General features: G+C 45.8%; 2 protein-coding genes across 2 annotated transcripts in view; both read left to right on the top strand.

The window, feature by feature from the left end:
* The first annotated feature begins 4,887 nt into the window (after positions 1–4,887).
* Mst87F (Male-specific RNA 87F) overlaps positions 4,888–23,335 on the top strand; it is a 114,186-nt gene continuing 95,738 nt past the window's right edge. The window contains exon 1 of the mRNA XM_069331939.1: positions 4,888–5,015. The gene's annotated coding sequence lies outside the window, so the exon portion shown is untranslated. The remainder of the gene's footprint in view (positions 5,016–23,335) is intronic.
* LOC138368814 (filaggrin-like) lies at positions 7,473–21,813 on the top strand. Its single transcript, XM_069331513.1, has 3 exons — positions 7,473–7,658; positions 18,289–19,041; positions 19,135–21,813. The coding sequence occupies exons 1-3, from the start codon at positions 7,473–7,475 to the stop codon at positions 21,811–21,813; spliced, it is 3,618 nt and encodes a 1,205-aa protein (XP_069187614.1).

Raw genomic sequence — 23,335 nt, 5'->3', positions numbered from 1 at the left:
TCCTGGTCTCCTAATCATCACCTGGTCTCCTAGACATCTCCTGGTCTCCTAAGCATCTCCTGGTCTCCTAGACATCTCCTGGTCTCCTAAGCATCACTTGGTCTCCTAGACATCTCCTGGTCTCCTAGACATCTCCTGGTCTCCTAATCATCCCCTGGTCTCCTAGATATTTCCTGGTCTCCTAGACATCTCCTGGTTTCCTAGACATCACCTGGTCTCCTAGACATCTCCTGGTCTCCTAATCATCACCTGGTCTCCTAGACATCACCTGGTCTCCTAGATATCTCCTGGTCTCCTAGACATCTCCTGGTCTCCTAGACATCTCCTGGTCTCCTAATCATCACCTGGTCTCCTAGACATCTCCTGGTCTCCTAGACATCTCCTGGTCTCCTAAGCATCTCCTGGTCTCCTAGACATCTCCTGGTCTCCTAGACATCTCCTGGTCTCCTAGACATCTCCTGGTCTCCTAATCATCCCCTGGTCTCCTAGACATCTCCTGGTCTCCTAGACATCTCCTGGTCTCCTAATCATCACCTGGTCTCCTAGACATCTCCTGGTCTCCTAGACATCTCCTGGTCTCCTAAGCATCTCCTGGTCTCCTAGACATCTCCTGGTCTCCTAATCATCCCCTGGTCTCCTAGACATCTCCTGGTCTCCTAGACATCACCTGGTCTCCTAGACATCTCCTGGTCTCCTAGACATCTCCTGGTCTCCTAGACATCTCCTGGTCTCCTAGACATCTCCTGGTCTCCTAGACATCTCCTGGTCTCCTAGACATCTCCTGGTCTCCTAGACATCTTCTGGTCTCCTAAGCATCTCCTCCTAGAGATCTTGACAGAGCGGCAAGGGATCATCACCCCCCCGCAGCTTCTCAGCGGGTGTATCGTCACTAACGTCCCTCGCTAACTCCTCGTTCCGGTGTAACAGGCTATTAGGGAACTTGGCTGTAATCCCCTACCGCTGGAATGAGACAAGAGATCGACTCCACAACTTACACTCGCCTCGGATATTGTAGCTCAGAGCGTCTCTTCACAATTTTCTACCATTTCGGGCTTTGAGAGAATACTTTAAGCGTCTCTTTGTGTGCGTTTTGTACCGTAGTTCCTTAGACAGTGTTGTTTTGTACCGTAGTTCCTTAGACAGTGTTGTTTTGTACCGTAGTTTCTTAGACAGTGTTGTTTTGTACCGTAGTTTCTTAGACAGTGTTGTTTTGTACCGTAGTTTCTTAGACAGTATTGTTTTGTACCGTAGTTCCTTAGACAATGTTGTTAAAGACACCTTAAATAAATATTAATTAGATGAATATGTTGTAAATGCCAACCCAGTACACACCTCTAAATGTAAATATAATTAAAACGAGTGAAAATAATCAGTGCCTTGAACTACTGATGATTGAAAGGCGGGTCTTAGGAGCTGATGTTCGACCCTTCAAGCTCATCTAAGACGAGTGCATCTGGATGAGTACATTGGGTTGAGTGCATCTGACATCAATGAGTACCACAACGGACTCATCATCCGGACTCATCAGACCCCCGAGAAACAACACTCAAGAGCTCTGTAAGACTATTGTGAAGATGAGACATATGATGAATTGCGACCCAGGGCTTCCTGGGACGATGATTTTTCAGGCAATTCATCAAGATTAGTCTGAATGAATAAATAACAACGATTAGTGGTACCTGCAAATGAGCTGGGATCCTAGGTTATTTTTTGATAATTACATAACATAGCTACAACGATGCAACGACGTTCATGCAACGTAAAAAAAACATTGTTAATACGTGTGTTTGTGGGCTTGAGGGTGTAGCGAAGACCTCGGCCACGACAACAAGACAATATCACAGATTCCTAAGTTTTGGGTGTTTTCCTTGCCAGGTATTTCCTCCAATTTCCACCACACATTACATTGATTTCTTGGGAATGTTTTTTCGGAAGGAGGAAGAGGCAGCAGGAGCAAATTCGCCTTTCTGCGAGATTAATACTCTCATCAAGGTGTTGTGGAGCACAAGACTCCTATTCCAGGAGTGGAGCGAACCCGTCTGTTATGGGGGAGAAAAAATAGAGATGGTATTCTTCCTGCATTCCTAATCTCTCTCTCTCTCTCTCTCTCTCTCTCTCTCTCTCTCTCTCTCTCTCTCTCTCTCTTTCTCTTTCTCTTTCTCTCTCTCTCTCTCTCTCTCTCTCTCTCTCTCTCTCTCTCTCTCTCTCTCTCTCTCTTTCTCTTTCTCTCTCTCTCTCTCTCTCTCTCTCTCTCTCTCTCTCTCTCTCTCTCTCTCTCTCTTTCTCTTTCTCTTTCTCTTTCTCTCTCTCTCTCTCTCTCTCTCTCTCTCTCTCTCTCTCTCTCTCTCTCTCTTTCTCTCTGCAATGATCTAGTATTCTCGGTATTGTATCGAAACCTGACCGAAACGCTATGCATGTTAGCGGCTTTACAAGAGTGTAGTAACTCTTGCAAAACAAAAATAAAACGCCTGTCAGTTTTGTTTCTACTATTGTGATAATGAGAAATGTTTTTTCTGCCACAATTTCCAGTATCTCTACCAATATATTTTTCATTCTTTCTTCCGACAGGTATTTTTAATTAAAACCTTTACTTTTCCATTGAACTGCTTCGATGCCTGAGGGATATTATTTCCTATTGTTCGATCTTCAATTGTATTAAGGGGAAGTGGTGTTTCTTGGTCTAAATCACTCCTGCCTGTTCCTTTGGATAAGTGTTTTGATACGCTGGATTGACTCACAAATTAGTTTATATCGAATTCTATTGTAAGACTTGTCTGTTTTTTTTTGTCATGTTACCTGATTTCCGAGAACTATTTTCTTTCTTTTCTTCTCCAAGTTGATTCTCCCCTTTCCTATCCTCCTTTGACGTGTCTTCACTAATATAAAAAAATCATGATAAAGACCGTCAATGGGAGAATAAGAAATGATCAAAATGAAATAAAATTTACTAGCTGAGAATTATCTAAAAGATATGAGATGGCGAGATAGATAAGAAAATTGCAGATATTACACGACCAAACTAACCATCAAAATATAGCAATATTACTCAATCAAAATAGCTCCATATAATCACCTGTCAATAAGTTTTACATATATATATATATATGTTTTACATATATATATATATATATATATATATATATATATATATATATATATATATATATATATATATATATATATATATGAATTCATGAAAAATTCATCAATTCATGAAACTTGCACTTTATATGTAAAGTTCCTGGATCTACAAATGTCACCACCTATTTTTTGTCATAAGTCCATTTACTTTATAAATATTTCCATCAATTTATATATATATATATATATATATATATATATATATATATATATATATATATATATATATATATATATATATATATATGTCGTACCTAGTAGCCAGAACGCACTTCTCAGCCTACTATGCAAGGCCCGATTTGCCTAATAGGCCAAGTTTTCCTGAATTAATATATTTTCTCTAATTTTTTTCTGATGAAATGATAAAGCTACCCATTTCATTATGTATGAGGTCAATTTTTTTTTATTGGAGTTAAAATTAACGTAGATATATGACCGAACCTAACCAACCCTACCTAACCTAACCTAACCTGTCTCTATAGGTTAGGTTCGGTTAGGTAGCCGAAAAAGTTAGGTTAGGTTAGGTTAGGTAGGTTAGGTAGTCGAAAAACAATTATTTCATGAAAACTTGGCTTATTAGGCAAATCGGGCCTTGCATAGTAGGCTGAGAAGTGCGTTCTCGCTATTAGGTACGACATATATATATATATATATATATATATATATATATATATATATATATATATATATATATATATATATATATATATATATATATATATATATATATATATATATATATATATATATATATATATATATATATTTTGGGGTGTGTAGGGGGGGTATATGTGCATGTTGATAAATAAACTACTATTATATTTCTTCGTCAGTCTGTTGAGTTTTCTTGTCTTTTCAGTCGTGGTGGGTGAGAACGCTACCGAAGGAGCTGGAGGAGGAGCAGGAGGAATTGAAGGCCCTGGCGGTTCCGGCGGCAGCAGCAGCGGAGGAGGAGGAGGAGGAGGAGGAGGAGGAGGAGGGGAAAGAGGAGGCAGTGGGGGAGAAAGAGGAGGAGGTGGCCTAGAAAGAGGAGAGAGGGGAAAAGAAAGAGGGGAAAAGGGTGATGTTGGTGGTGGAGAGAGAGTAAGCGGTGGAGGAGACAAGGCAGAAAGGGGAAGCGGTGGAGGAGAAAGAGGGGAAAGGAGAGGCGGTGGAGGAGAAAGAGGGGAAAGAAGAGGTGGTGGAGGAGAAAAGGCAGACAGGGGAAGCAGTGGAGGAGAAAGAGGAGAAACGGGAGGCGGTGGAGGAGAAAGAGGTGGAGGAGGAGGTGAAAGAGGAGGAGGAGGAGGTGAAAGAGGTGGAGGAGGAGGTGAAAGAGGAGGAGGAGGAGGGGAAAGAGGAGTAGGAGGAGGTGAAAGAGGTGGAGGAGGAGGGGAAAGAGGAGGAGGAGGAGGGGAAAGAGGAGGAGGAGGAGAAAGAGGAGGAGGAGGAGGAGAAAGAGGAGGAGGAGGGGAAAGAGGAGGAGGAGGAGAAAGAGGAGGAGGAGGGGAAAGAGGAGGAGGAGGAGGGGAAAGAGGAGGAGGAGGAGGAGGAGGAGAAAGAGGAGGAGGAGGAGGGGAAAGAGGAGGAGGAGGAGGAGAAAGAGGAGGAGGAGGAGAAAGAGGAGGAGGAGGAGGAGAAAGAGGAGGAGGAGGAGAAAGAGGAGGAGGAGGAGGAGGAGGAGGAGGAGGAGGAGGAGAAAGAGGAGGGGGTGGAGGAGGAGAGAGAGGAGGCAGCAGAGTGCCCAACTACAAGTCCCGAGTTAAGGGCGCCAGCCAAGTACAGTTCAGCCTCAACCTCATCCGAGCAGCCCAGAGAGAGCTCCAGTTCCTCTACTTCGTCAACCGCCACCCGGCGCTCTACCAGGGCGCTCTCGTCAAGAAGGCCATCCAAAGGTGAGCTCCCGCCTCTTCAACCTCTTGTACCGCTATATGCGGGTCGGCGTTCGATTCCCCGACGATCCAAGTGGTTGGGGGGGGGCCACTATTCCTTCCCCCCTTGTATCCCAAGGACGATGGAATCGAAGCCTGAATTCATCAGGCTCACGCACAACCAACTGAACCAGGACGGGACTATCTCACCCAGAAGTGCTCCTTTATCTTGGACCTTTATAGCCCATCATGGCCCAGTCGGTGGTGCGTGTGCCCGAGGACCCTCATTGTTTAGCTTCAGTGTGTTCTCATAACTCATTTCTCATTCCTGTGATTTAATTTTGGTTCCAAAGTCTTTATGGCTAATTTAACTGCAAACTGAGTCGAACTTTATTATGCTTCAAACCTCATAATTATTTATTACAGCGTGAAGCTGTGTACAAACATGCATTACAGTGCGAAGCTGTGTACAAACATGCATTACAGCGTGAAGCTGTGTACAAACATGCATTACAGTGTGAAGCTGTGTACAAACATACATTACAGTGTGAAGCTGTGTACAAACATGCATTACAGTGTGAAGCTGTGTACAAACATGCATTACAGTGTGAATCTGTGTAAAAACATGCATTACAGTGTGAAGCTGTGTACAAACATGCATTACAGTGTGAAGCTGTGTACAAACATGCATTACAGTGTGAAGCTGTGTACAAACATGCATTACAGTGTGAAGCTGTGTACAAACATACATTACAGTGTGAAGCTGTGTACAAACATGCATTACAGTGTGAAGCTGTGTACAAACATACATTACAGTGTGAAGCTGTGTACAAACATACATTACAGTGTGAAGCTGTGTACAAACATACATTACAGTGTGAAGCTGTGTACAAACATACATTACAGTGTGAAGCTGTGTACAAACATACATTACAGTGTGAAGCTGTGTACAAACATACATTACAGTGTGAAGCTGTGTACAAACATACATTACAGTGTGAAGCTGTGTACAAACATACATTACAGTGTGAAGCTGTGTACAAACATACATTACAGTGTGAAGCTGTGTACAAACATACATTACACTGCAATGTTGTAAATTATGTTGTATTTCTCTTCAGTATCGGATAATTTCCCTGAAGAATCGTTAACAATGCATCTTTTCTGCATAATATAAACACGAGACAAAGCTTCTTGTCTTAAGTTACAGACGTGTAATAATAATAATAATAATAATAATAATAATAATAATAATAATAATAATAATAATAATAATAATAATAATAATAATAATAATACAGAGCATAATCACACTTACGTGACCGCAACAGGAAGAAAGTCCGTAGGAGCTGTTATGTGGGATCGAACCTATGCGCTTCGTCGTTCCACACATCAGAGGTAGAACATGTATAGATGATAGAGCCAGAGTGTATGGGATGGGGAGGAAGTGTGTGAAAATTCTGTTCCGGCTTCAGTAGAAGCCTCAGGAAACCCTCGTATGTTCAGTAGAACTCTAGGTTGTATTCCAATTGACCATGTCGTGGCCTGATTGTCTGAGGCGTGTGCCTGGGACTACCTACCGCATTGGTTCGAATCCTCATCATGGTTCTTACCGATTTTCTCAATAATAATATTAATAATAATATCAGCAGTAACTACCGCGCTGGATGTCCTCTCAGCGCACAGGCCTGGGCAGTAGTTATGGAGAACCGGGTGTTGCCCATGTAGCAGGTCCACCCTCTCCACGCCACCGATGTGGTCCAAGGGAAGGGCGGGCGCTGATGCGCTTGGCACCAGTGTCGTCGCAGGAATTGCCAGAATGTAGCTGTAAACAGCTGCAAACCGCCTTAGGGACTCCGACTCCGGATTTTTTCCTCAGGGTTGACTCCCGAAGACTTTCTCATGAGTGGGTTTATCCGCAAGGCAGCGGAGGTTTGAATTTGGGGTTTTCCTTCACCTAGATGAGCTGCCATCCCAGGCTGACGAGTCCCATCTGCCTGAAGCAACTGTTTTAACGCACCTTCGCTCCTTCTGTTAGTAGAAGCAGTTCCGCCGGGCCGAGAAGCTAGGCCACATGCACAGGCCAGGACCTAAACTTGGTTGTCAGAAGCTGTTTAAGGCGCACGCCATCAGGGGCACTTTACAGGCTGTGGGAGCTTATCCGCCCCCCCCTCCCCCCCCCCCCCACTCCAGCGCCCAGCAATGACATCCTTAGAAAAATAATCATAATTCTACCACTCAATTGGCGTAGAGTGAGGCGCCAGAGGTTGCTTCCGTCGGTGGGAGAAATCATCGGATTTCATCAGACAGCTACCGCCCGCCTCAAACTGGGCAGCCCCAAGCCAGTTAGGCGCTGTCCCACCCATTGGGTGCTTGGGGCTTAGGCCACCATCCAATAAGCGGATCGTCAACCATGCACCAGGCAAAAGAAAACAAACACAGAGCCACCCTTGAGAACTGGGCACATGGAATGTAAGGACCATGACACCGGGTCTCTCGGAAGATCTACTGGAAGTGAACGACGCCCGCAAGACAGCTGTGATCAACAATGAACTACGCAGGCCCCAGATGGACATAGTCGCCCTGCAGGAGACACGTCTGCCCGCGACAGGCAGCATAAGGAAGAAGGACTTTACCTTCTTCTGGCAGGGCACACCACTAGAAGAGGTAAGGGAGCATGGCGTTGGCTTTGCCATCAGGAACAGGTTGTTAGGGTCCATAGTACCGCCCACGGAAGAGTCTGCAAGGATCATCAAACTTCAGCTTCATACAGCAGCAGGAATGGTCAGCCTCATCAACGCCTATGCACCAACACTGACCTCCTCTACCGAAGCGAAGGACGAGTTCTGTGACCTCGGCCTAACTCTCAGAGACATACCTCAACAAGAGCCAGTCTTTCTCCTGGGAGACTTTAATGCAAGAGTTGGTTCTGACCACAGCTCTTGGCCTTCCTGCCTGGGCCAGTTTGGATTTGGGAAGATGAATGAAAATGGGAAGCGCCTCCTGGAGTTCTTCTGTCGTCATAATCTCTTCGTCGCCAATTCTTTCTTCGACACCAAGCCCCAGCACAAGGGATCCTGGTGACATCCCAGGTCTAAGAATTGGCACCAACTCGACCTGGTGCCTACGAGGCGTAGCAATCTGAGAAACGTCAAACTGACCCGCAGCTCTCAGAGCGCAGATTGTGACACCAACCACTCTCTCGTCTTTTGCAGAGAAAAGTTCCAGCCCCGAAAAATCCACAGTGCAGAGAAGGAGGGAAGACCACGCATTAACTTAAACAGGACTCGTGATCTTCACAAGGTGGAGGAATTCACTGCTGCGCTGGTAAATACCCTTCCTGTACCACTCTACGATAGAGAAAGTGAGAGGTGGTCACACCTCAGGGTCACTATCTTCAACACTGCCATGTCCACCTTCGGTAAGAGGCAGAACAAGTCAGCTGACTGGTTCGAGGCCAGTGCAGGGGAACTGTTACCCCTCGTAGAGGAAAAGAGACGAGCTCTCTCAGCCTACAAGAACCTGCCCTTAGAAAGGAACCTACAGGCCTTCCATACTGCCCGCAGTAGAGTTCAACAAACTGCGAGGCGTTGTGCTAACAATTACTGGCTTCGACTCTGTTCCAGCATCCAGACTGCGGCCACTGTCGGCAACATAAGAGGCATGTACGAAGGGATCAAACAGGCAACAGACCCTACACAAAACAGGACGGCTCCTCTGAAGTCAGCCACTGGAGAGATCATTAAAGACCGTGATCAACAGATGAATCGCTGGGTGGAACATTACTCCGAACTCTACTCCAGAGAGAGCTCAACAGGTGTATTGGGAAGGCCGCAACAACACTGGCCAGGCTAACAGAGCTCGTTTGGGAAAACGTCAAACTGACAGTACACACCAAGGCACAAGTCTACTTGGCATGTGAAGCGAGAACATTTCTATGCGGCCGGAATCCTGGACCCTGCGATCTCGCCAGGAGAGACGGCTCAATACCTTCCACATGCGGAACCTGAGACGCATCCTAGACATCACGTGGAGAGACCACGTCACCAACAACACAGTACTCGAGAGAACAGGAGTCTCTTCAATGTTCACTCTCCTGAAGCAGAGACGCATGCGGTGGCTGAGACGTCACATGATGGAAGATAGCCGCATACCGAAGGACCTCTTATACGGAGAACGCATCAGGAAAGAGGCCCACCGGGTTGCTCTGTAGGTAGGCACACACACCCACACACACATAGAGGATGTGTGAATCCTCTGAATTCACACATCCAATTCACTCAGACATCCTCTGAAACAGAGGATGATAGTAGGAGGCTACAAAATGACCTAGACAAACTGAGTGAATGGTCCAACAAATGGCTGTTGAAGTTCAACCCGAGTAAATGCAACGTAATGAAACTAGGCAGTGGAAACAGGAGGCCAGACACAGGATACAGAATAAGAGATGAAGTACTTAATGAAACGGACAGAGAGAAAGATCTAGGAGTTGATATCACACCAAACCTGTCTCCTGAAGCCCACGTAAAGAGAATAACGTCTGCGGCATATGCGAGGCTGGCTAACATCAGAACAGCGTTCAGGAACCTGTGTAAGGAATCATTCAGAATCTTGTACACCACATATGTAAGACCAATCCTGGAGTATGCGGCCCCAGCATGGAGCCCGTACCTTGTCAAGCACAAGACGAAGCTGGAGAAAGTCCAAAGGTATGCCACTAGACTAGTCCCAGAACTAAGAGGCATGAGTTACGAGGAAAGGCTGCGGGAAATGCACCTTATGACACTGGAAGACAGAAGAGTAAGGGGAGACATGATCACAACTTACAAATCCTCAGGGGAATCGACCGGGTTAACAAGGATAAACTATTCAACACTGGTGGTACGCGAACAAGGGGACACAGGTGGAAACTTAGTACCCACATGAGCCACAGGGACGTTACAAGGAACTTTTTCAGTGTCAGAGTAGTTAACGGATGGAATGCATTAGGCAGTGATGTGGTGGAGGCTGACTCCATACACAGTTTCAAATGTAGATATGATAGAGCCCAGTTGGCTCAGGAATCTGTACACCAGTTGATTGACAGTTGAGAGGCGGGACCAAAGAGCCAAAGCTCAACCCCCCGCAAGCACAAATAGGTGAGTACACACACACACACACACACACACACACACACACACACACACACACACACACACACACACACACACACACAAGGGGGGGGGTCTGGTAGCTGAGCGGACAGCGCGCAAGCCTCGTAATTCTGTGGCCTAGTTCGATTCCCGGACCAGGTAGAAACAAAAGGGCAAAGTTTCTTTCACCCTGATGCTCCTGTTACCTAGCAGTAAATTGGTACCCGGGAGTTAGACAGCTGCTACAGAGCTGCTTCCTGTGTGTGTGTGTGTGTGTGTGTGTGTGTGTGTGTGTGTGTGTGTGTGTGTGTGTGTGTGTGTGTGTGTGTGTGTGTGTGTGTGTGTGTGTGTGAAAAAATTTAGTAGTTAGTTACAGTTGATTGATTGACAGTTGAGAGGCGGGCCAAAAGAGCAGAGCTCAACCCCCGCAAGAACAATTAGGTGAATACAACTAGGTGAATACACACACACACACACACAGACTCCCACGAAGGGGCTGGGTAGCCTGGTGGATAACACGCAGGACTCGTAATTCTGTAGCCCGGATTCGATTCACGCACCAGGCAGAAACAAATGGGCAAAGTTTCTTTCACCCTGAACGCCCCTGTTACCTAGCAGTAAATAGGTACCTGGGAGTTAGTCAGCTGTCACGGGCTGCTTCTTGGTGTGTGTGTGTGTGTGGTGTGGGAAAAAAAAGTAGTTAGTAAACAGTTCATTGACAGTTGAGAGGCGGGCCGAATGAGCAAAGCTCAACCCCCGCAAACACAAGCTAGGTGAATAAACACACACACACACACACACACACACACACACACACACACACACACACACACACACACACACACACACACACACACACACACACACACACACAGGACAGGACACTGGAGACCAGAGAAAGATACCAGAATGCCAGGAATGAATATGTCAGGATGAGAAGAGAGGCAGAAAGATAATACGAAAATGACATCGCAAGCAAGGCAAAGACTCAGCCTAAATTGTTGCATAGCCACATCAGGAGAAAAACAGCAGTAAAGGAACAGGTTATGAAATTAAGGATAGGGGCAGAAGGATTCACTTACAAATGACAAGGAAGTGTGTGAGGAATTGAATAAGAAATTCCAGGAGGTCTTCACCTTAGAGCAAGGAGAAATTCTAGAGGTAAGAGAGGGAATAGCTAACCAGGAACCACTGGAAGACTGAGATTACCAGCGAGGAAGTAAGGAAGTGTTTACTAGAATTGGATGTGACAAAGGCTATAGGCCCAGATGGAATCTCCCCTTGGGTTCTAAAGGAAGGAGCAAGAGAACTGTGCCTACCACTCTCCATAGTGTATAACAAATCACTGGCAACAGGGGAACTGCCAGATATTTGGAAAGCAGCTAACGTAGTCCCGATATACAAGAAAGGGGATAGACAGGAAGGCACTGAACTACAGGCCAGTGTCCCTAACCTGCATACCATGCAAGCTGATGGAGAAGATTGTGCGAAGAAAAGCTAGTGAAGCATCTGGAGCGAAGGAACTTTGTAACACAGCATCAACATGGGTTCAGGGATGGCAGGTCCTGCCTCACAGGGTTACTTGAATTCTACGACCAGGCAACAAAAATAAGGCAAGAAAGAGAAGGGTGGGCAGACTGCATATTTTTGGATTGTCAGAAAGCCTTTGATACAGTGCCACACAAGAGGCTAGTGCGAAAGTTGGAGATGCAGGCTGGAGTGAAAGGGAAGGTACTCCGGTGAATAGAGGAGTACCTAAGCAACAGGAGACAACGAGTCTGTGTGAGGGGTGAGGTCTCAGATTGGCGAGACGTTACAAGTGGAGTCCCGCAGGGGTCAGTCCTTGGACCTATACTGTTTCTGGTATATGTAAATGATCTCCCAGAGGGTATAGATTCGTTCCTCTCAATGTTTGCCGACGATGCAAAAATTATGAGGAGGATTGAAACAGAGGATGATAGTAGGAGGCTACAAGATGACCTAGATAGACTGAGTGAATGGTCCAACAAATGGCTGTTGAAGTTCAACCCGAGTAAAAGCAAAGTAATGAAACTAGGCAGTGGAAACAGGAGGCCAGACACAGGATACAGAATAGGAGATGAAGTATATAATGAAACAGACAGAGAGAAAGATCTAGGAGTTGATATCACACCAAACCTGTCTCCTGAAGCCCACATTAAGAGAATAACGTCTGCGGCATATGCGAGGCTGGCTAACATCAGAACGGCGTTCAGGAACCTGTGTAAGGAATCATTCAGAATCTTGTACACCACATATGTAAGACCAATCCTGGAGTATGCGGCCCCAGCATGGAGCCCGTACCTTGTCAAGCACAAGACGAAGCTGGAAAAAGTCCAAAGGTATGCTATTAGACTAGTCCCAGAACTAAGAGGCATGAGTTATGAGGAAAGGCTGCGGGAAATGCACCTTACGACACTGGAAGACAGAAGAGTAAGGGGGGGGACATGATCACAACCTACAAAATCCTCAGGGGAATCGACCGGGTGGACAAGGATGAACTATTCAACACTGGAGGGACGCGAACAAGGGGACACAGGTGGAAGCTGGGTACCCAAATGAGCCACAGAGACATTAGAAAGAACTTTTTCAGTGTCAGAGTAGTTAGTAAATGGAATGCACTAGGAAGTGATGTGGTGGAGGCTGACTCCATACACAGTTTCAAATGTAGATATGATAGAGCCCAGTAGGCTCAGGAATCTGTACACCAGTTGATTGACGGTTGAGAGGCGGGACCAAAGAGCCAAAGCTCAACCCCCGCAAGCACAATTAGGTGAGTACAATTAGGTGAGTACACACACACACACACACAGAACTAAGAGGCACGAGTTACGAAGAAAGGCTGTTTGCCTGCCTGCACCTCACGTCGCTGAAAGACAGACATGGTCACCACATAGACAAATTCTCAGGGGGAATTGACAGGGTGGATAAAGACGGATTATTTAACACGGGTGGTATACGCACAAACGGACTCAGGTAGAAGCTGAGTACCCAAATGAGCTACAGATATATTAGAAATAACTAATCTAGTGTGAGAATAGTTAATAAATAGAATGCATTTCGAAGTGATGTGGCAGAGGCAGACTCCCACAGTTTCAAATGTAGATATGACAGAGCTTCAATAAGCTCAGAAACCTGTAAACCCGTAGATTGACAGTTAAGAGGCGGGACCATGGAGCCAAAGCTCAACCCTGCAAGCACAACTAGTCGAGTACACATTCCTGACAAGCCTGACAAAGGGACTTGGGAGAGGATCTGGTCCGCCAGCCCTGGCAAGTAATAAGATCCATTGAAGGTCGAGTGACCTTATTTGTCCTCGAATGCAATTTTGGTTGATTAGTTAAAGAGAACGTTCACCGCAGGATGGGAGGGACCAGAATGTGGCACTCCTTACACTCTTCCTTGGCCAAGAGTGCAATAGTCTCAGGCCAAGATTATACCGATCTGTGGAGAAGCTCACAATGGCACTTTGGCCACAGACGAAGTGCCACTGGATGGTCTGTGGACAAGCTCCCACTGCATAGTCTGTGGGGGCAAGCTTCCACTGTGGGGGCAAGCTCCCACTGTGGCGGCAACAATCTTATAACATATGAAGTAAAATCAATATTTTTTAAAAACATTTCCTCTGATTTTGTGGAGAATTGACGTCTGAGATTTCAGCCTTCATAAAATATTGCGAGGGTGTACTTGATGGATGGCTAGAGGATGATGATTGGTGAGCTGGGGACGAGGGATCAGGTGATTAGTGAGCTGGAGATTAGTGAGCTGGGGACCAGGTGATTAGTGAACTGGGGACTAGGCACCAGGGGATTTGTAAGCTAGGGACCAGGTGATTAATGAGCTGAGGACTAGGTGATTAGTGAGATGGGGATTAGAAACCAAGTGATTAGTGAGCTGGGGATTAGAAACCAAGTGATTAGTGAGCTGGGGATTAGAAACCAAGTGATTAGTGAGCTGTGGACGAGGGACCAGGTGATTAGTCAACCTGGGACAAGAGACTAGATGAATAGAGAGAAAATGACCTAGCTTTTGATAAGCATGTAAAGGAGAAAGAATGTTAGTTTTCTGGCAATAGATGAATCAGATTCAAAGGATCTAGCTGCAGTTTCCCGGGAACCATTTCAGTTTATTTGTGGTACTCAATCAATACCAAATTCGTACTGGAATGCCTGAAGAATATTAGTTTCGTTAAATTGTTTACCAAAAATCCCCCCAAAAAATATATTTGTTGAGAATGAAATGCATTTGAATAAGTTGAATTTTGAGACAATGGTATTGTTGATCTTAAGACAATGGTATTGTTGATCTTAAGACAATGGTATTGTTGATCTTAAGACAATGGTATTGATGATCTTAAGACAATGGTATTGTTGATCTTAAGACAATGGTATTGATGATCTTAAGACAATGGTATTGTTGATCTTAAGACAATGGTATTGTTGATCTTAAGACAATGGTATTGATGATCTTAAGACAATGGTATTGTTGATCTTAAGACAATGGTATTGTTGATCTTAAGACAATGGTATTGATGATCTTAAGACAATGGTATTGATGATCTTAAGACAATGGTATTGTTGATCTTAAGACAATGGTATTGATGATCTTAAGACAATGGTATTGTTGATCTTAAGACAATGGTATTGTTGATCTTAAGACAATGGTATTGATGATCTTAAGACAATGGTATTGTTGACCTTGAGGCTGTTGTGGGGAAAACTGACTCGTGGGATTTATATATTTATTAATTTGTATTAATGTATATAGTACTGTAATTTATTTCTTACGTTAATTTATGTATTTCGATAGTGGATTGTATGATAATATATATATATATATATATATATATATATATATATATATATATATATATATATATATATATATATATATATAAAATATATATATATATTTAATATAATATATTTATATATATATATATAAAAGCTTTATCTGTATTATAGATATGGCCTGGACTATCAGATATGATCAGGAAAGAACACGCCAGTTAGTTAGTTAGTTAGTTAGTTAGTTAGTTAGTTAGTTAGTTAGTTAGTTAGTTAGTTAGTTAGTTAGTGTTAATTCTGCTTCAGGTTGTCGCGGATTACCTGCCGGAAACTAAACATCGTAACGAATGTAAATATTATCATTAATAATAATAATTATTATTATTTTATTATGTTAAGGCTTACTCAGTTTTGGGTGTTTTCATGCAGCATAACCACATTAGTAAATTACATAATGAACTAAGGGCACTACAAATCATTTAGTATAATGTACTATGTTAGTTTTATAATGCCGGTCCTGGATACGACGGTGTCGATTTATGCTCATCAATTCTTCGACAATAACTTCCTGTTCCTCAAGTTATTAAGAGTTCAAAAGACACATTTTAACTGTCTAGGGATAAAATGGCTTCTCTCCTCTCTCTCTCTCTCTCTCCCACATCAGACATCTTCTCCCATATGTGTTTTATCAAGTAGAAAGAGGGATTATATTTAATCTATTTTAGTAACTGATAAGTTCACTCAAGGGAGGAAATAATTAATAATAATTACAGTCAAGAGACTGATGTTTTAAGAAGAAGTTCCACTATTATTAACTGGTGAATTTAATGGTGACATATGGCAATGATATCCCGTTTTCTCTCGAGGAAAATCTCCACTGGAGCCTCGTTTTCTATGAATGATTAAAGCTACTTTTGGGTTAATTTATTAGTACAAAATAACAGTAATATTATCTGTCTATTGTATTAAATGGTGTCAGGTTTTTCTGTCAGCTGTGTTATTGTTGACCTTGAGAGAGCTGTAATTGTTGATCTTGACCTCGTGATATTGATGATCTTGTAAACTCGGCATTCTTGATTTTGAGACTGGGGTATTGTTGACCTTCAGACTAGGGCATTGTTTTGATTTTGAACACGTGGTAGTGTTGACCATAAGATATTGCTGACCTCCAGACCATGATATTGTTGACCCTGACCACGTGGCAGTACTGAATTTGACCACGCGATAGTGTTGACCTTCACCGCGTGATGGTGTTGACCTGGATCACGTGGTGGTGTTGGCCTTGATACGGTAACATTGTTGACCTTGAGACCGTGGTATTGGTGACCTTGAGACCGTGGTATTGATGACCTTAAGACCGTGGTATTGGTGACCTTGAGACCGTGGTATTGATGACCTTAAGACCGTGGTATTGATGACCTTGAGACCGTGGTATTGGTGACCTTGAGACCGTGGTATTAGTGACCTTGAGACCGTGGTATTAGTGACCTTGAGACCGTGGTATTCTTGACCTTGAGACCGTGGTATTGGTGACCTTGAGACCGTGGTATTGGTGACCTTGAGACCGTGGTATTAGTGACCTTGAGACCGTGGTATTGGTGACCTTGAGACCGTGGTATTAGTGACCGTGGTATTAGTGACCTTGAGACCGTGGTACTGATGACCTTGAGACCGTGGTATTGGTGACCTTGAGACCGTGGTATTAGTGACCTTGAGACCGTGGTATTAGTGACCTTGAGACCGTGGTATTAGTGACCTTGAGACCGTGGTATTGGTGACCTTGAGACCCTGGTATTAATGACCTTGAGACCCTGGTATTAATGACCTTGAGACCGTGGTATTAGTGACCTTGAGACCGTGGTATTTAGTGACCTTGAGACCGTGGTATTAGTGACCTTGAGACCGTGGTATTAGTGACCTTGAGACCGTGGTATTGGTGACCTTGAGACCGTGGTATTAGTGACCTTGAGACCGTGGTATTGGTGACCTTGAGACCGTGGTATTGGTGACCTTGAGACCCGTGGTATTAGTGACCTTGAGACCGTGGTATTAGTGACCTTGAGACCGTGGTATTAGTGACCTTGAGACCGTGGTATTGGTGACCTTGAGACCGTGGTATTAGTGACCTTGAGACCGTGGTATTGGTGACCTTGAGACCGTGGTATTGGTGACCTTGAGACCGTGGTATTGGTGACCTTGAGACCCTGGTATTAATGACCTTGAGACCGCGGTATTGGTGACCTTGAGACCGCGGTATTGGTGACCTTGAGACCGTGGTATTGGTGACCTTGAGACCGTGGGATTGGTGACCTTGAGACCCTGGTATTAATGACCTTGAGACCGTGGTATTGGTGACCTTGAGACCCTGGTATTAATGACCTTGAGACCGTGGTATTGGTGACCTTGAGACCCTGGTATTAATGACCTTGAGACCGTGGTATTGGTGACCTTGAGACCGTGGTATTGGTGACCTTGAGACAGTGGTATTGGTGACCTTGAGACCCGTGGTATTAGTGACCTTGAGACCGTGGTATTGGTGACCTTGAGACAGTGGTATTGGTGACCTTGAGACAGTGGTATTCATGACCTTGACAAAACAACGCCATTCTCACACACAAATTTGTCTATGGGTGGAGACTGCAGATTCTGCACCGAGAGAGGATTGAATTCTAAATTAAAAATACGTGTTCAACATTATACCAGCAGACTGTCTGCCTGCTTGCCTGTCTGCCTGCCAGTCTGCCTGCCTGTCTGTCTGCCTGCTTGCCTGCCTGCCTGCCTGCCTGGCCTTCACGAAGCCTCTCACCTTTAAGGTTGCCGTCCAGGGAGCAAATAGCATTAAGGTCTATCCTCTTTAAACTCCGTCGTTGAGGAGTAACCAGAACTGCGTAAGGTCGCTCGGTCTTAGGTCACTTTGCCTCAAGATTACGACGTTGTGGGACTCTTGGGTGACTCAGTTGTTGAGACACTTGGCCGGGTCACCATCTGTGACATCAGCTACCAAGTGCTCAACTTACGCTGGCTTTAACCTTGATTTAATGACCCTGTGATTCCAGCTTCAAGTCTGACATCACTTTCCGGCTGGTGACATCATTTGACCGCAGATAACAGCTGGTTTCTAAGACCAGCTGTCTGGTCACACCAGAGGCATGTTTACAAGTGAAATTCTCCGACACCAGACACCTGTCACACCTGTCAATACCAGAAAAGCGTCAAACACCAGAGAAGCGTCAACACCTGACAGAGGATAGCATTAATGGAACATTTCAGAGCCGATAACACCAGACCTGTCAACATTAGAGCTGTCAACACTAGAGATATCGATATCAGAGCTGTCAGCACCACTGCTATCAACACCAGAGCCGTCAACACCCAGAGCTGTTAACATCAGAGAGACGTCAACAAGAGACTCGTCAACACAAGAGAGTCGTCAACACAAGAGGGCGTCAACACAAGAGAGTCGTCAACACAAGAGGGCGTCAACACAAGAGGGCGTCAACACAAGAGAGTCGTCAACACAAGAGAGTCGTCAACACAAGAGGGCGTCAACACAAGAGAGTCGTCAACACAAGAGGGCGTCAACACAAGAGAGTCGTCAACATAAGAGGGCGTCAACACAAGAGGGCGTCAACACAAGAGAGTCGTCAACACAAGAGGGCGTCAACACAAGAGAGTCGTCAACATAAGAGGGCGTCAACACAAGAGGGCGTCAACACAAGAGGGCGTCAACACAAGAGGGCGTCAACACAAGAGGGCGTCAACACAAGAGGGCGTCAACACAAGAGGGCGTCAACACAAGAGGGCGTCAACACAAGAGGGCGTCAACACAAGAGGGCGTCAACACAAGAGAGTCGTCAACACAAGAGGGCGTCAACACAAGAGGGCGTCAACACAAGAGGGCGTCAACACAAGAGGGCGTCAACACAAGAGAGTCGTCAACACAAGAGGGCGTCAACACAAGAGGGCGTCAACATAAGAGAGTCGTCAACACAAGAGGGCGTCAACACAAGAGGGCGTCAACACAAGAGGGCGTCAACACAAGAGAGTCGTCAACACAAGAGGGCGTCAACACAAGAGGGCGTCAACTTAAGAGAGTCGTCAACACAAGAGGGCGTCAACACAAGAGGGCGTCAACACAAGAGAGTCGTCAACACAAGAGGGCGTCAACACAAGAGGGCGTCAACATAAGAGAGTCGTCAACACAAGAGGGCGTCAACACAAGAGGGCGTCAACACAAGAGAGGCGTCAACACAAGAGAGTCGTCAACACAAGAGGGCGTCAACACAAGAGGGCGTCAACACAAGAGAGTCGTCAACACAAGAGGGCGTCAACACAAGAGAGTCGTCAACACAAGAGGGCGTCAACACAAGAGAGTCGTCAACACAAGAGGGCGTCAACACAAGAGGGCGTCAACACAAGAGGGCGTCAACACAAGAGGGCGTCAACACAAGAGGGCGTCAACACAAGAGAGTCGTCAACACAAGAGGGCGTCAACATAAGAGGGCGTCAACACAAGAGGGCGTCAACACAAGAGGGCGTCAACACAAGAGGGCGTCAACACAAGAGAGTCGTCAACACAAGAGGGCGTCAACACAAGAGGGCGTCAACACAAGAGGGCGTCAACACAAGAGGGCGTCAACACAAGAGAGTCGTCAACACAAGAGGGCGTCAACACAAGAGGGCGTCAACACAAGAGAGTCGTCAACACAAGAGAGTCGTCAACACAAGAGGGCGTCAACACAAGAGAGTCGTCAACACAAGAGGGCGTCAACACAAGAGAGGCGTCAACACAAGAGAGTCGTCAACACAAGAGAGTCGTCAACACAAGAGAGTCGTCAACACAAGAGGGCGTCAACACAAGAGAGTCGTCAACACAAGAGGGCGTCAACACAAGAGAGTCGTCAACACAAGAGGGCGTCAACACAAGAGGGCGTCAACACAAGAGAGTCGTCAACACAAGAGGGCGTCAACACAAGAGAGTCGTCAACACAAGAGGGCGTCAACACAAGAGGGCGTCAACACAAGAGGGCGTCAACCACAAGAGAGTCGTCAACACAAGAGGGCGTCAACACTAAGAGGGCGTCAACACAAGAGAGTCGTCAACACAAGGAGTGCGCTCAACACAAGAGAGTCGTCAACACAAGAGAGTCGTCAACACAAGAGAGTCGTCAACACAAGAGAGGCGTCAACACAAGAGAGTCGTCAACACAAGAGAGTCGTCAACACAAGAGGGCGTCAACACAAGAGGGCGTCAACACAAGAGAGGCGTCAACACAAGAGAGTCGTCAACACAAGAGGGCGTCAACACAAGAGAGTCGTCAACACAAGAGAGTCGTCAACACAAGAGAGTCGTCAACACAAGAGAGTCGTCAACACAAGAGGGCGTCAACACAAGAGAGTCGTCAACACAAGAGAGTCGTCAACACAAGAGAGTCGTCAACACAAGAGAGTCGTCAACACAAGAGGGCGTCAACACAAGAGAGTCGTCAACACAAGAGAGTCGTCAACACAAGAGAGTCGTCAACACAAGAGAGTCGTCAACACAAGAGAGGCGTCAACACAAGAGAGTCGTCAACACAAGAGAGTCGTCACACAAGAGGGCGTCAACACAAGAGAGTCGTCAACACAAGAGAGGCGTCAACACAAGAGGGTCGGTCAACACAAGAGAGTCGTCAACACAAGAGAGGCGTCAACACAAGAGAGTCGTCAACACAAGAGAGTCGTCAACACAAGAGAGTCGTCAACACAAGAGGAGTCGTCAACACTAAGAGGGCGTCAACACAAGAGAGGTCGTCAAACACAAGAGAGGCGTCACACACAAGAGAGTCGTCAACACAAGAGAGTCGTCAACACAAGAGGGCGTCAACACAAGAGAGTCGTCAACACAAGAGGGCGTCAACACAAGAGAGTCGTCAACACAAGAGGGCAGTCAACACAAGAGGGCGTCAAAAGAGAGGGCGTCAACACAAGAGGGGCGTCAACACAAGAGGGCGTCAACACAAGAGGGCGTCAACACAAGAGGGCGTCAACACAAGAGAGTCGTCAACACAAGAGGGCGTCAACACAAGAGGAGTCGTCAACACAAGAGGGCGTCAACACAAGAGGGGCGTCAACACAAGAGGGCGTCAACACAAGAGAGTCGTCAACACAAGAGGGCGTCAACATAAGAGGGCGTCAACACAAGAGAGTCGTCACACAAGAGGGGCGTCAACACAAGAGAGTCGTCAACACAAGAGGGCGTCAACACAAGAGGGCGTCAAACACAAGAGAGTCGTCAACACAAGAGGGCGTCAACACAAGAGAGTCGTCAACACAAGAGGGCGTCAACACAAGAGGGCGTCAACACAAGAGGGCGTCAACACAAGAGAGTCGTCAACACAAGAGGGCGTCAACACAAGAGGGCGTCAACACAAGAGAGTCGTCAACACAAGAGGGCGTCAACACAAGAGAGTCGTCAACACAAGAGGGCGTCAACACAAGAGGGCGTCAACACAAGAGAGTCGTCAACACAAGAGAGTCGTCAACACAAGAGAGTCGTCAACACAAAGAGAGTCGTCAACACAAGAGAGTCGTCAACACAAGAGAGTCGTCAACACAAGAGAGTCGTCAACACAAGAGAGTCGTCAACACAAGAGAGTCGTCAACACAAGAGAGTCGTCAACACAAGAGAGTCGTCAACACAAGAGAGTCGTCAACATAAGAGGGCGTCAACACAAGAGAGTCGTCAACACAAGAGAGTCGTCAACACAAGAGAGTCGTCAACACAAGAGAGTCGTCAACACAAGAGAGTCGTCAACACAAGAGAGTCGTCAACACAAGAGAGTCGTCAACACAAGAGAGTCGTCAACACAAGAGGGTGTCAACACAAGAGAGTCGTCAACATAAGAGAGTCGTCAACATAAGAGGGCGTCAACACAAGAGAGTCGTCAACACAAGAGGGCGTCAACATAAGAGGGCGTCAACACAAGAGAGTCGTCAACACAAGAGGGCGTCAACACAAGAGAGTCGTCAACACAAGAGGGTGTCAACACAAGAGAGTCGTCAACATAAGAGAGTCGTCAACATAAGAGGGCGTCAACACAAGAGAGTCGTCAACACAAGAGGGCGTCAACATAAGAGGGCGTCAACACAAGAGAGTCGTCAACACAAGAGGGCGTCAACACAAGAGAGTCGTCAACACAAGAGGGTGTCAACACAAGAGAGTCGTCAACATAAGAGAGTCGTCAACATAAGAGGGCGTCAACACAAGAGAGTCGTCAACACAAGAGGGCGTCAACATAAGAGGGCGTCAACACAAGAGAGTCGTCAACACAAGAGGGCGTCAACACAAGAGAGTCGTCAACACAAGAGGGCGTCAACACAAGAGAGTCGTCAACACAAGAGGGCGTCAACACAAGAGAGTCGTCAACACAGCCAACACCAAAGAGCCACAAAACCCAGAAGGGACGCAAATATACAACACAAAAAAGCTCTATAAACGCATATCAAAGATCGAAAAAACATTTTACTGTAAGGAAGGTGAGCAGCTGGTCCCTGTAGGACTCTCGTGGCGTCAACCCGCACAGCTCGGGCACAGGGACGTAGGCACTCAAGCTGCCCTTCTTCCTAAAATAATAGTACTTATTGCAACTGTTTGGTCAAATGGATTGCTATCTCTGATATCTTTCCTATCGGGGCTCCCTAATGGCTCGGAGGTAGAGCTTTCATCTCACACCGTTGGGTCGGCGGCTCAAGTCTCCTAGTGCCTAAGTGAATAAAAAAAAATCCACGATACTGTAGCAGATACAAGAAGCAATAACATTAAGAATATTTTACGAAATACTTAAGATAATGCAGACGAGGAGTCACAATAACGTGGCTGAAATATGTTGACCAATCCACACTAGAAAGTGAACGGACGACGACGTTTCGGTCCGTCCTGGACCATTCTCGAGTCGATTGTGAGTGAGTCGACATCACAATCGACTTAAGAATGGTCCAGGAAGGACCGAAATGTCGTCGTCCCTTCACCTTCTAGTGAGTGGTCTGGTCACCACTTAAGATAACGAAGTCAGTTGTGCAGCCTCAGTAATTGACGGCTGAGTATGCGTCAAACTCACTCTGATGTTATGATATGCTTCCAAGCTACGAGAACAGGACAGGTAGGATCGACTGGGCACCGATACCTAACTGCCCGCCCCCCTGTTCTCCTAGACAGAGGAAGGGTTAATATTAATCAATGAATAGGAAAGAACCAAAACCTGGTAACTGGTTTAACAGAACTAGTCCCTATTGTTGTTTAAGATTCAGCTACTGGGGAACAAAAATTTCTAAGTAGCACGGGCTATGGCGAGCCCGTAGTGGACTTACTTGGCACAGGAGCAGGGCTGTAACTGAGTCCCTATTGTTGTTGTTATAGATTCAGCTA

The sequence above is a fragment of the Procambarus clarkii genome, chromosome 26 (assembly GCF_040958095.1).
Source record: "Procambarus clarkii isolate CNS0578487 chromosome 26, FALCON_Pclarkii_2.0, whole genome shotgun sequence".
In the NCBI taxonomy this organism is placed as follows: domain Eukaryota; kingdom Metazoa; phylum Arthropoda; class Malacostraca; order Decapoda; family Cambaridae; genus Procambarus; species Procambarus clarkii.
This window is presented reverse-complemented; position numbering and strand designations above follow the sequence as displayed.

Excerpts from the sequence above, each read along its gene's own strand:
- LOC138368814 (XM_069331513.1), top strand. The coding sequence starts at position 7,473 with ATGACACCGGGTCTCTCGGAAGATCTACTGGAAGTGAACGACGCCCGC. Across the intron at positions 7,659-18,288 it reads AGGGCACACCACTAGAAGAG|AGCCGTCAACACCCAGAGCT; the intron begins GTAAGGGAGCAT and ends TATCAACACCAG. Across the intron at positions 19,042-19,134 it reads AGTCGTCAACACAAGAGGGC|AGGGCGTCAACACAAGAGGG; the intron begins GTCAACACAAGA and ends CGTCAACACAAG.